A 13569-nucleotide genomic window follows, 5' to 3' on the forward strand; every position below is an offset into this window, starting at 1 on the left:
AAAAAGTGTTTTCTCCTCCCATGGTTTAAAAGGATGTTCCTCATTCTCAGAACTAAAACTCATAATGGTCATAAACTGGGAGATAACTAGTACATTCATTAATAGTGGCAGATAACACGCAACAATGGTTGCAGCCAACATATGATCAGGCCTGAATGTTTACATTGTTTATGTAATATGATCCCTACAGTAGCAGTCACATTCATCCAAAGCTCAATATCCTGTAAATTGATACTGGAATAGGGCCACATGGCTCACTAAGAAAACTCAACAAAACATTTTTGAAAACATACAAGGCGAATAATAGTGTCTGGTGAATTTTGACCGCACCTTCAGAACGGACAGGTCATAGGTAGATTAGATGGGAACTGACGGGTGAGAACCTTGGGGGTTATTTTTCACTCTAATCTGGTAACGATCCAGAGAAATGAGGACCATTGACAGCGAGGAACAACAAAAACAACCTCAGATGCTACTACTAACATAGAGGACTTTTCACAAGAACATTGTTAATCTCCCAGGGAGGCATGTTCATCTCTCAGTATATCGAAATACTGAAAATCTCGTGTTGAAGTTGTAGTTAATCAGAACAGAGCCACTACTACAATCCTGCAAATGAAACCATCAGGTCATAATACGATGGCACTTCAAGCACTGTGCTAATAAACCATGCTACAGAAGGTAGATGCTGCGATCGTGGCAGTGGTTCACGAAACCCTCCAGATTGTCTTGAGAGGGAATTTACCAAACACCATCTACCGGCCTCATGGTCCGTAACCAAAAATTGGCATGGTATTCTTTACTTTATTAAACATCAGTTTAAGGGATGAAGGTTGCTGTCCATTGTGTAGTTGTGTGCAAAGGCCCTGGCATCTGGTCCATTTGATCATAATTTAGCATCACATGGGATTCTGAGAGTGATATAAATCCAAATCTATAGCGCACCTCTATCGTTTGGTCTCCTCATTTATCTGATTTATGGTTAGGCCACTGAGCACACTAATATAGCCTTGAACATTGAAGGAAACGTAAACAGTTACCATAAATACACGAGTAGCTGTGCTATGCAAATGTAAACATCGATATGCATTATACTTTTCTAGGAAACATCCATAAAAATAGATTTCTTCCACAAACTCTACAATGAAAAACTTTGGGAAAATTCAACAGAAGTTCACTCAGAAATCAATATGTATTGCAGTGTAATTGTTCATGACAAATCTTTGCCCTAGCTACTTGCTTTCCACACTGCAAATATAAATGAAGCCAACTTCATGTTTACCTCCATGGGAGATCACCCTCTTGTATGGCTCAATGGCTGTCATGTCCACCTTGTGCTCTTGCCCACTCATCAGGAATATCCGCCACTTGCGCCCATCCTGGTCCTCCATGTCCGTCACGATGCCCTCACCGAGCTTATCTGTTGCAGCTCCACCGTCCGCTCCCCGAGCCCGTGGTAGGTCATCTGGGAAGTAAGGAGCATTTAAGTGTAAATAATTAAAAACATGTTGTGTTTTTCTTCTTTCTGCTTGTCTGAGGCCCAAGAAAACTGAAACCAAGCGCAACAGAAGTAAGATTGCTCGAATCTTCCTCCTGCCTTTTGTGTAAAATCGGCCATTAATAATTAATAACGTAAAAAGGCACTCTTTAGAATACGCACAATAGGATCTTGGCTGAATGAAAGCGGGTAAAGATTGTGAACAGAGATATTACGAGGTGCGTTGATACCTAGAGCCTGGGAACTCATGGGTGTATACATGAAAATAATTAATTTAGACTGTAAAAAAACAGGGTGGGACCCACCTATGTTTTTATGTTGGCTATGTGGATTAGCACTGACAACTATATAATTTGGTATTAAGACCACAGATTTCTAACAATTAAAAAAAAGCAAAATAAATGTAAAATGTGTACGATATATTTTTTTTCATTACATGCCGGAAAATACATCAAATTAAGGCAAAGGAGGCACAGTTGGTTTCCTTTAAATTAATAGCATTGTTTTATGTCAGGTACTGCTGCATATGCTAGGGCTGAACGGTTTCCTAAAATCTACAGAACTCTCTCTTACTAGCATAGCCAAGAAATATGCTCTAGAATACTCAGCTAAATGAAAATGAATCATATTTAATTCTCATCAGCAGTGAATCCACCTTTTTCAGGTATGAGCCTATTGAACCTTTGTGAAAATAAATTGCAGACACAGTATCCAGTAAGCTATATTTGTTAGTTTCATCCCAATATGAGTCCCATTGCACTCTGGATATTGTACTAATTGTTCTTAAAATATGTGATTTACAGACAGTCCTTGCAGCTAGCTGGGCTTGAAATAGACACATGATGTGCTTTAAGTTCAAAGGTTTTGTTAACCATCAGTCACAGAATGTAGATATATTGCATGACTTGCAATTGAAATATTTAAAAAACTACAGTATAAAATAAACGATATTCTCGTTTATGAACTTTGTAAACAATGAACCCCGTGTCTTTAGGTACTTTAATTCTGGGTGTAAAAGGCTGGAGTTCGAGTGTAAAAGTTAAATGTCAGTATCCAGAATGCAACTGTATACAAGTTTAGAAAGAGAGCTAATAAAACCTCCCTGCCGGACGACCACTTGTGAAGTATATGTTCAAGGAGCTTATGGAACCTAACAGATTTGGGAGATTACAGCTGAAAAGGGGCATTCCACAGCTGATAAGTATAGGCGCAGGCCTCATCGTCATTTTTTGTAGGTTGTAATGTTATTAGTTGGTACGCAGATGCACTGGACTGAGCAGTAAATCATCAGTGCCACCTACAGTGCATGCATTATATATATATATTTAAAACAAGAAATTGAGTTTTTATTTTTATTAAGTAATGGAACTCCCTTCCCCTCAACTGCATCATAAGAAGTTAAAGTACTACTTGTGAACAAATTTGTGCTCTTGTTCACACAATATGACTCAGTGTCTACACCCATGATTATTATTAGAATGTTGGCTCTTGTCTGATGTCTTGTCAGCTTTGTCCTTTGGAGGTATCTTTCCTCAATTTGTGAGCTACTACATTCTGTACCTCTCTTGATTTATGTTGATGTTTGCTCTTCCAATTTCTTCCTTCCGATCATTTGTAAAGCGCCCCGATACCCTCACTGGTCATGTTCGCGCTGTATAAAACTTTATGAATAGATAAATGTATATGCTCCCGGGTTTAACAGTGTATGGAGGAAGGAGTGTAGGGAAGGGGACTACTTGGAATGCTGGGTTGCATCCCTGCAACTCTGGCTTTTCTCATCACACAAAATCCTCTGTCATCTCTTAGACCCAGTCTACATGTCATATTTCATATATGTTGTTTGCAATTTATTTATGGGTCAGGTGTTATTAATTTGATAAGAATTATTTAGAATAAAGCACACTAAGGGGCTTATTATGATGGCGGTCGGAAAGCCTCTGACCGCCATCGTTGGTTTCAATTCCGACCGGCTGATAATGAATCAGCCGATCGGAATTGAAATCGGCCGGTCATTCCGGCTGGCTTCCGATGGATGGAGCCCATCGAACAGTAGGAGGCTGGCCTGTAATCCCAAAGGGTGGTCTTTCCACCTTTGGGATTATGATGCAGGGTTTCCATGTAGGCCTGTCCGACATAGAATCCATGTTGGAAAGCGTTTGCGGGCCCCCAAAAGGGACCCCTTGTGTACGTGGCCTCCGGTTGGAGTACGAGGGGGCAACTATGGTGCCCCCTGTTAACCTTGAGGTGCCTGCCACGGGGTGCAGGGATTAACACCACCTCCCATTTCCCTATGGGAGCATATACTACGTCCGGCTTATGACCATAACACATGCTCCCATAGGGAGATGTCGGAATACGACCAAACAGTTTTCGATCGCATCCAAAATAGGCAGTTAGGCCCGCTGACCGTAGGTTGGTTGGTCCCGTTCTGGAGACGATGTCAGGCGGAAGCATTTCCGTCCGACATCTTAATCACCCCTTAAGTGTTTTTATGTTAAAAATTTGCACATTTTTTCTTTTATGCCAGAGCCCATCCTTGGTCACAAGTATTGTGGCAGATTTAAATTTTGAAATAATTGTCTTGATATAAATATAGAGAGCACCTACACTTTTAAATGCATTTTTTAAATCCCTATCTTTCAGTTAAATGGTGTGCCCTTTCTTATTTACTGACTCATATAGTTGCTGATCCAACCGTCGAAGAAGCCTAACCAAACCTAATAATTTGCATGCTGTACCTCAGCCAGCAATTGGAAAATCCCTGCCAACCCTTAGATACTCTTAACCTCAACCAGCACTCAGGCAGTGCTTTACTAACCACCAGAAAACCCTTAGCTGGTACTCGGATGTCCACTGGCTGTCAGTCACCTGCATTAGGCTTTCATACCCATTGTGTCGGCGTTCAAACCTACCCTGTTGCTGCTCAGAATCTTTTCAAACAACTTTAGTGGGCCTCCACTTTCTGACAGACAATCCGAAATATCTTTAGTTCACTTTTGCAACCATCTGCTGGTCACAAAAAGGGACTGGAAACCTTTACAGGGCCCTGAGAGACCTTTACCAAGATGCTTCTCGCATTCCCTCACCCAACCAACCTTGAACTGGCGCTCACAACACTCACGATCTCCTTTGTAGACCCACAGTCCCACACCTTCCACACCAGACACCTAGAGATTTCCTCTACTGACTGTTAGGGCCTGTTACACATCCCTGAAAAGCAGCTTTGCTGGCCGACATGCCCTCTTACTGGGATTCTAAGAGACCTCGCCCCTCCTCTGAGGCCCTCAGAGCCTTTAAGGCACACACCCTCAACTTCAAAGTCCTTTTCCATCTTTGAAACCATTGTGACTTCAGTATACTGCTCTCAACTCCACCGCCCACCAAGTCTGCAATCACTTGCATTAACTATGCATCCAGGCACTTCATTAATTTGCAGCTCCCTGGGTTCCACTATGCTTCAAGCTCAAACTGGACTTGAAACTACCCATTACACAATAAAGTCCCACTTTGCAGGCACATTTATCCTAGTACGTGTATTTGAAACTTATACACAGACCATGGCACATTTATTTTACTTACATCTTTGTAGCAAGGTCTCGTGGTTTAATAGCAATATCAATATGCAGTTTGCAAAGCACCACCTTGTAAAGTGAAGATCAAAGGTTTAAACCTAGTAAGAAAGTTCACAATATTCATCGGATTTTTACAGTGTATTGTTACCAGGTAACCAATGTTGAAGCCTTATATTGAAACCTGAAATATAACCATGCATGTCAGTTTTAAATTGTCATACCTTCCCAATCAAACTCTGGCCCGCTCTCTGGAATGTCAAACTGTTCGCTGCCTGATGGCGTTTCCAAGTCATCGATGTTGAAGTCTAAATCATCATCCAGTGTCTGGTCTGCGATGTCTCCAGAGCGTATGGACCCCCCAATGGAGCGCAGAGACCCCTCGCCGGAGCGCAGCGACCCCTCGCTGTGGTCCAGATTCAAGCTGAGGTCTGGGGCTAGGAGACGCTTCCTCATGTGGCGATTGCCGGTCAGTTCCAGGGTGTTCGGAGGAACTGGAATAGGAAGGACGGCAAGAACAGTTCTGGTAATTCTGTGCCAGATGGACATCAACCCCTAACTTGCAGATTTAACAACTAGCAGGCTGTATCATAAGGTACCAGAAGGTCCCAGAAGCAAAGCACGCAGGAGACTGATTCTAAATGTCTACAGCTGATATCACTAGGGTGAATGCACAGTCTACTTGTTCACCTGGGAAAGAGGAAGTAGCGGACATTGCCTGCCCGATAGGACTTTCTGTAGCCATATTGGCCAAACACTTCAAGGTGGGCTGTTCAACCACAACAGAGATTAGGAAGGGTTTGCCTTTATAAATGTATGTTGTTCACTAATAACATAGTCTTTCATGAGCGGAGATGCTTAAGTAACTTATTACACTGGCTGTCCTTGAAGTTATTGTCAATGAATACGTTATTCAGAATATGCTGAAAAGTAATAAATATAAGGCTATTTTTACGAAACCCTTCTGCAGTGCAATCCATTCACAAAAATCACAGGTTTTAAATGCAAAAAGGCTTTTCTTAATGCACAAAAGCCTGTGTATGAGTCAGAAATTCTTAACCACTTGTTGATGGGCTTTTGCGATCCTTTTCAAATTGCAGTTCGAAGTGGGTGTTTAAAGGGGGGGTCCTTCCTGTTTCGAAATCAGAGAGGAATGCATCTGTGTTTTGTGACTGTATTTGTGGTTACAAACCATTGATGAGTCACTGCCCTTGAGTTGAAGTGGTAACTGATTCGCAAAGGCCAAGATGTCCGCTCGGGCCAGCTTCCTTTTTATGAATTTGGTTGGCAGCCTTGGGTGAAGTAGGCAGTGGGATCACTGCCTGCTCCCCCGATGTTCTCCCAAACTAAAAACATTTTTTCTTTTTTTAAAGGAGCACTGGTCCCTACTAGATACACAGGCGGCTGTAAAAAAATAAAAAAATAAAGGTTTCTCATTTAAGAATGTAAATCTAGTGATGGTGGTTCCTTGCAGGCCACCATTCCTGTGTTTGTAGCCAATCAGGTAGTTTGTAGGTAGTGATATGCCTCCTTAATTTTCATTAGATCGTCCTGCGACTGGAGATTTCGCAACGCAACATATTAGTTTATTTCTGATTGCAGAAAGTAAGCAAGATCACTTTTAGGGCCCAGTCATTTAGTAGATATGGTCCATAATTCTCTTTTAGAAGAAAAGTAACAAGTTGCTCTTGCACATTATTCATCAGTTTACTTCACTCTATATGAGCTATAATGTAGCTCAAGCAAAATTACAAAGGATGTCTCCTAAAAATTAAATCGGCTTTTCGTACCCTAAAATAACTTGTGAGCTTCAGATCCCGTCAGCACCAAGCTTTGGAGATGGTTAAATACATTAAGGGCTCAGTTGTTCTTTTGGACATTTTACTAACTGTCAGCTGTTTCATATGCAACTTAGGTTTTTTATGGAAAGTATAACACTTTCAAAAACTCATACACGGAAGCAAAAATCTGCATTGGTTGATGAGTTGAAAGAGGTAGTTTCAAGAGCCAAGGTATAGCTTTTTGTCCATCTAGGAGTAAGACTTACTTTGCCTAACGACGTCTGTGCGTTACACACACTGCTTTGCCAGCAGTAAAACTGGCACCCAGACCTCTGCCTTATCTAGTACATATGTAATGGAGCACTAGTCTACTGTCTACGCGCCTTGTTTTTTATTGTAACGTGGTCAAACAGTGAATAACTTGGATTGTTGAGTTCTGCTTTTTGCCTGATTGCCCATTCTCAGCTAGCTTGTCTTCTCTGTTTTCAAGGTCTTTATGACAGCCTTTGTGCTCTTCTAGTCTCTAAACTCAAATCTAAACCTTTTTTTTGCCTATATTTTGTAAGAAGCAGCAAAACCCTTCATGTAATCTAGGCGTTACTTGTTCTATTCAAATATTTCAAGGGGTTCTGGAAAGAACTTCATGATTAATGATGTATGATTCTGAACTTTCCTGAAAACCAAATTGATTTATGTAAATACGAATCCTTTACTGAATTCCCAATGTCCCAAAAACAACCGTTCAACTATTTTTAATAAAAATTAGTTGAATAGCTACACTGATTCAGCAAAATAACTTGTCCATTATTCACAGCGCCGAGTTTTAAGTTTTTTCTCAATTAAAAAAATATGCCCTCTTGTGACTTTCAATCCTTCACCGTTGAAATGTGTGTGTTCCTTGAGGATAAAGGGCAAACCCAGTTCTGCAGGAAAATATAAGTTACGTTAATATCTGAATGTGAACACGTGACAGTGCAGAGTAGCATATCACACTGAATTTGATTTATTACGCATTGTATTACAAGCTTATTGTTTCTATTGTGTATGTTCACACTATTAATATTATTATATGTTGCTGATATGTATACTGATTATACATCTGTTTTTTTTTCGTGTGTATGACCAGATATGTATACATTTGAGGATCATGCTGAGATGATACTGATCGATGGTAAATTATAGATTCAGAATTATTTATTAAAAATGTAAAACATTTAATGTCTACATTATTACGAATTTTGACGTGAATTCATCAAAGTTATAGTGATACAACCACAAATATTTGTAAAATGAATCCACATTGCATACTCCTCACTGTCCATTCAATTCAATCATATTGCAAAATCTCAAATTAATCGGATATGAACTCCTGCACTTGTAAAGTGGCATACCTTGTATGGTATGCATACACACAAAACACAGATATGCCTTTAGGTATTCAAGAATATATAGCCAAATTATGTGTTATAAAGGTGTAAGATTACAATGCTTTTCAGTGCAAATGTGTACAAAGTGAGTTTTAAAAAAATTGAACAAAAATGCCTGAATACTGTCGTTCTAGGCATGTTTCTAAAAACTATTACTATCAATATGTGCCCTAGGCACGTACAGACTGGCCTATTACGGGGATTTCTCATCAGTGCTGTAACACCTTACTGTAAATAATGTACACCTCCAGTAATATCAGGTTGCACAGTTAGCACATTTAGTTTTGTTTGAACACTAGTAGACATGGCGAACTCGACAACTACAAAAACAAGGCTGTCGCTGCCTTGCTAATTCCCCTTAAGGCCTGACAGTGAGGACTTTATTTAGAGTTTGGACGACAGGATATTCTGTAACAAATGTGATGGATATCTCATCAACCGAAATACAAGGTCCTTCTATCCTATGACATTTGTAATAATGTGGACAGGATATCCATCATGTTTGTGACAGAGTAACCCATCTGCAAAACTTCAAATCAAGCTCTGATTTGCCACAAAATAAACATTCTAATTTTTAAGGGCTTGTCATGCCCCATTTGCCATAGCACTCAATAGCCAATTACGTATTTTGTTACAGTGAGGCATGATTCTGAAATAAAGAACATATATAAGCTACCCATTGTCAACATTACTGCGTTGGTTACGGATTGAATACTCTAGTTTTATCAAGTGATCACACCAGACTCCTGCCGATGCCACCGGGTCCTGCCTCAAAGATTTCAAAAACTCTGTTTTAGAGGTATTGACAATAGGGGCACATTAGTAACAGACATGAATGGAATTTATTTGAATATAATTATATGTTAAAAGTGAGCAAGGGCTTGCAGATATTAAAAACATTTCTATGACTTAAGTGAATTCAGAATGTGCCCCAAAAACAATTATTGACCTATGAAGCGTTTTAAGTACCTGAACACAAGGTTCACTTTTCACGGTCAATTTGATTATATTTTCTAGCGGGGCTTCAGAAAAATGTCCACGTTGGAATTTTGTGCGTCCTTGTAAACTGATGTACAATATTTTAATTTTTAAACAGAAGTAACCCTGTTGAAATTCATACTTTCTTTATAACCACATATACATAGATTTGTCAGACTTGAAGTACCTTTAAGCATGTAGCACGGCACTGTTGTTGCCAATTATCTAACGATATCCGTGACAAAGTGTTGGAGCACAATCCTGTGCATGTTTTAAACTTTATTTTTTGTGGCTCAAATACTTTCAATAAAAGGTGAGCCATTACTTAATATGATGTGTTTTTCTGAGGTTGCATTAGGCAATGGCTAGGTTGCAGCCCTTGAAGTACATTTCTTTTCTTATGCCAAACCCAGGCCTCTTCTCACCTGACCTGTTGTCTCCGGGGATGTCTTCGTCTGCTTCTTCTGTTGTAGCTTCTGGAAGAGGTCTGTGAAATCAATAATTCGTTATTTTCTTTGTTTTAAATTCTAATTGTATGCCATTGATCTGAAGAATTACTAATTGGCTCCAGAATGTTCATTTTCCTCCACAATTGCTATTGTTGTATAGGCTTTGTTCACAGTGCCTTGTTTGAATAGACAAAAGGCACAACTTTAATGTGTTACAGATCCTCGGCTTCCTCCTATGAACCTCTGTCCTTACCTGGGAAACTCCTCATCCTGCCACTCTTCCTTCAGCTCCATGTCATGGACCTGGAATCGGTCCGCTCCGGGATCAAGGGGATCTTGCACTTCGAAGATCTTCCAATTCCTGGAATCCCAAGGTGCAAATAGAGGAGTGAGAAAGGCACATGCATTGAAAACCTTTTAATCTACATAGATTTTGTGAGTCCTATGCTGTGTTAAATTCAAGAGGTTTATCTTGCACACATTTTGCACTGCGTTAACAGAGCAAACACAAAGAGATGATGGACGAAGCGCTGAAACTTTTCAGACACTCACCCCCCAGTCACAGATCTGGGTTGAATCCATCATCGTTCTTTAGCTAACTACGTCACCCCAGTTCAGACCCAGCCATATTCTAATCAGTCTTGACCCTGTGCCTCATGGGAACAGTCCAGCCCGAAGTCAAGTCAGGTCTTCACTGGACCGGAAACAAGCATCCTGGGACCGGTTTCGGGGTAACACGCCTCATCAGTCAGGCTAGCTTGAATCCAGTGGCAAAGTGAGCAAACAGTGTGTTAACAGGCCTGAATGGTCCGTTATGATCCATTTATGGAGGAGATTTTTAAATGACAGGAATGCTCACAGTGAAGGTCACAGCATTAATCAGCAGAGACTGGCTTGGCTAGAAAGAACAGTCTCAGGTCAGCGCCAGGCAGTAGTCTGTCCAGGTGGTTTCCAGTTTCACCTCAGATAGTCTGCCTCTGAGTAGAGCCTCACCATGAAACTGTGGGCAGACCTCCCTTGGTGAGTGTCAAAGGGATACAGAGGAGGACCGTAAGCCTGTGACAAGATGGCTGAAGCTTTGTCAGTCTTACCAATTGTCTCTAGCAGCATTTTTCGAATGGACTTGACAAAATGTCTTTTGCAGGGGGATACCTGAGCTTCATTGTAATGTTTGAAATGTTAATTATGGCAGTATAAGCCAACACATAACAAACAAGCATTTTCAATGCAATAGGTCTCGCATCTGTGCGCGTTTAAGCTCTTGGCATTGTAAATGGCAATGCCTTTTATTTATGTGTTTATCTGAAAGAAACACGTTAGTTAGATTCCTCACCTTAGATCTCTCACCCAAGAATATCCCCAGGCGTCAGGCTGGATCCGGAAAGATTTTTCGTCAGCAATACCCTTTGCGCGTCGCTAGGCGTCGTCTGCGGCTCCGCGTCCGTCGTTGGCGTTGTGCGCCGGAATGACGTCAGAGTACTTAGACGCCACCCTCGCGCGCTGACGTCAGTTCTTCTTTTTTCCGCACCAGACAGCGCCGATCCGGGAAGAGCTTACCCCTTTAGTCACTTTTTGACTAAAACTTTTTGGACTCTTGTCTACTCGACTCGAACTGGTGCCGGTAGGATGCCTGGGTTTAAAGCCTGTGACTCCTGTCACCGACTGATGTCGGTGACGGACCACCACTGCCGGTGCCTTTACTGCCTGGGGGCCGACCACTATGCGGAGTCGTGCCTCGACTGCCAGGCCTTGACCTCGAAGGCTAGGCGGGAGCGGTCCCGCAAGCTACTCGGCTCCCACAAGGTCCTGGTCCAGGAGGAGGTCAAAGGACCGGTCGCGGAGCCGCAGCCACCATCACCGCTCGTCGGGTTCCAAGTCTTCGGGTAAGTCGAAGCATGGTAAGAAGTCCAAGAGATGACACCGCTCTTCGTACTCCCCTTGCAGGTCGCGCGACTCGGTCGAGGGTCCGGGTGGTACCACCCCCGTGGCTCCGCAGGAGCCGCGTCCGTCCCCATACACACTGGTCCCTGGGACTGACGCGACTCCGGCGGAGATCAGTGCCTTCCTCTCGGCCATGAGGGGCCTGCTCCGCCGTCGACGCCTGCCGGCGTGCCTCCGGGCCCCGCGGGCTCGACTGGGCAGCCTAGCGAGCCGGCGGCTCGCGTCGTCGTCTTCGGTCCCGACGCCGCAGGTCCCCGTGGGATCCAGGCCTGGATCTCAGTCGGTGCCGGTCGACCTCACGACGCCTCCTCTGCCGGCGCCGACACCGGTTCCACCCCCGGCGCCGTCTCCGGACGACGCCGTTCACCGGTCCGGGCCCGGCGCTGTCCGACGCCGCCGATGGATGACAATTTCATCTACCGTCCGGCTCCGATTATTCCCCCTGTTTATCAGGAATCGGATAACGGGGGCGACTGGGAGGGGTCTGAGGACCCTCTGGCCATGCAGGCCGACTTATCTCAGGACTGGGCAGATGAGCTGGGGGATGCCAGTGGTCTGGACACCTCCCTGGCCACTGGTTTCATCTCTCCTCCGACTGTGGTTTCGGAGGAAGGTGTTGCATTTTCCGTGGTGCTGCGCAAGGTGGCCGAAGCCCTTGGGCTGGAGCTGCCTGCTGTGGCCGGGAGGACTAACCTCCTCACTGAAGTGCTTCAACCGTCAGCAAGCTCCTCGGAGCCTCTGCTGCAGTTTAATGAGGCACTAGTGGACGTTCTGAAGGGCACCTGGTCCAAGCCCTCCACAGTACCTCCTGTGGATCGGAACGTGGCCCGGCGCCACCGCCCTGCTCCGGGCGACCCCAGTTTTCTGTCCCAACACCCCACGCCCGAGAGCCTGGTTATCCAGGCCTCTACTTCCCAATCCTCCTTCCCGTCCGCTACCCGGATCGGGAATCCAAGAGGCTGGAACAGTTCAGTAAGAAGCTGTTCTCATCCCTTAGTTTGGGGCTGCGGTTCTTGAACACTGCTTGCCTCTTGGACCGTTATTCTCACTCTCTGTGGGATACGGTGGAGGACGTGCTGCCCCAGTGTCCGGAGGAGGCCCGGACGTGGCTCGCCCAGGCTCTTGCTGACGGGCGGGATGCAGCGCGACATGCTATTCGATGTGGATTAGACACTACGGACTCGCTGGGTAGGGCGATGTCAACCACGGTGCCGCTCCGCCGCCACGCCTGGCTGCAGTCCACGTCTTTCTCAGGGGATGTCCAGAGCACCCTCATGGATATGCCCTTTGATGGCACTCGCCTTTTTGGCGAAAAGGCGGATAGTGAGCTGGTGCGCTTCAAGGACTCCCGGGCTACGGCCAAGTCCTTGGGCCTCTCGGGGCCGCGACCGCAAACTTCCACTTTTCGTCCCTTTTGTGGCCAAGGAAGGGGCGCCCCCTCACGTCCGCCTAGCCACCGGCCGCAGAACCAACCTGCACGCGGTCGCGGACGTGGATTCCGCCGAGGCGGTACCGGGGGTCAACGTGCCGGTCAGTCCACATCAACCCCGGCAGCATCCGCCTCAAAGCCCTCCTAGTCCGTGCTTTCAGGCCCATTCCACGCCAGTGGGAGGCAGAGTTCGCTATCACCTGCCCCACTGGCGTTCCATCACCTCGGACAGGTGGGTGCTGCAAATCGTCCGAAGGGGCTACTCCCTCCCCTTCGAGACGACCCCTCCAGCCATGCCACCGCAGTGCCACCGCATGTCGGGCGATCACTTGAATCTTCTACGGGAGGAAGTTGCAGCCCTCTTGGCCAAGGGGGTCGTCGAGCGCATTCCTGGTCCAGAAGTAGGTCGTGGTTGCTATTCCCACTACTTTCTGGTCCCCAAGAAGGGCAAAGGGGGCCTACGCCCTATCTTGGACCTCAGGAGCTTCAACGCCTTC

At 44.6% G+C, this 13569-nt stretch overlaps 1 protein-coding gene across 4 annotated transcripts in view; it reads right to left on the bottom strand.

Moving 5' to 3' along the window:
- BNIPL (BCL2 interacting protein like) overlaps window positions 1-13569 on the bottom strand; it is a 161739-nt gene that overhangs the window by 87626 nt on the left and 60544 nt on the right. For 2 of the 4 annotated variants that reach the window (XM_085639873.1, XM_085639875.1), the window contains exons 2-5: window positions 9956-10063; window positions 9679-9740; window positions 5292-5561; window positions 1283-1465 (exon numbers count right to left, since the gene is read on the bottom strand). In XM_085639873.1, the coding sequence (XP_085495999.1) occupies window positions 1283-1465; window positions 5292-5561; window positions 9679-9740; window positions 9956-10063 (623 nt within the window). The remainder of the gene's footprint in view (window positions 1-1282; window positions 1466-5291; window positions 5562-9678; window positions 9741-9955; window positions 10064-13569) is intronic. The other 2 variants (XM_085639876.1, XM_085639877.1) reach the window with 1 other exon arrangement.

Source organism: Triturus cristatus, chromosome 12 (assembly GCF_964204655.1).
Source record: "Triturus cristatus chromosome 12, aTriCri1.1, whole genome shotgun sequence".
In the NCBI taxonomy this organism is placed as follows: domain Eukaryota; kingdom Metazoa; phylum Chordata; class Amphibia; order Caudata; family Salamandridae; genus Triturus; species Triturus cristatus.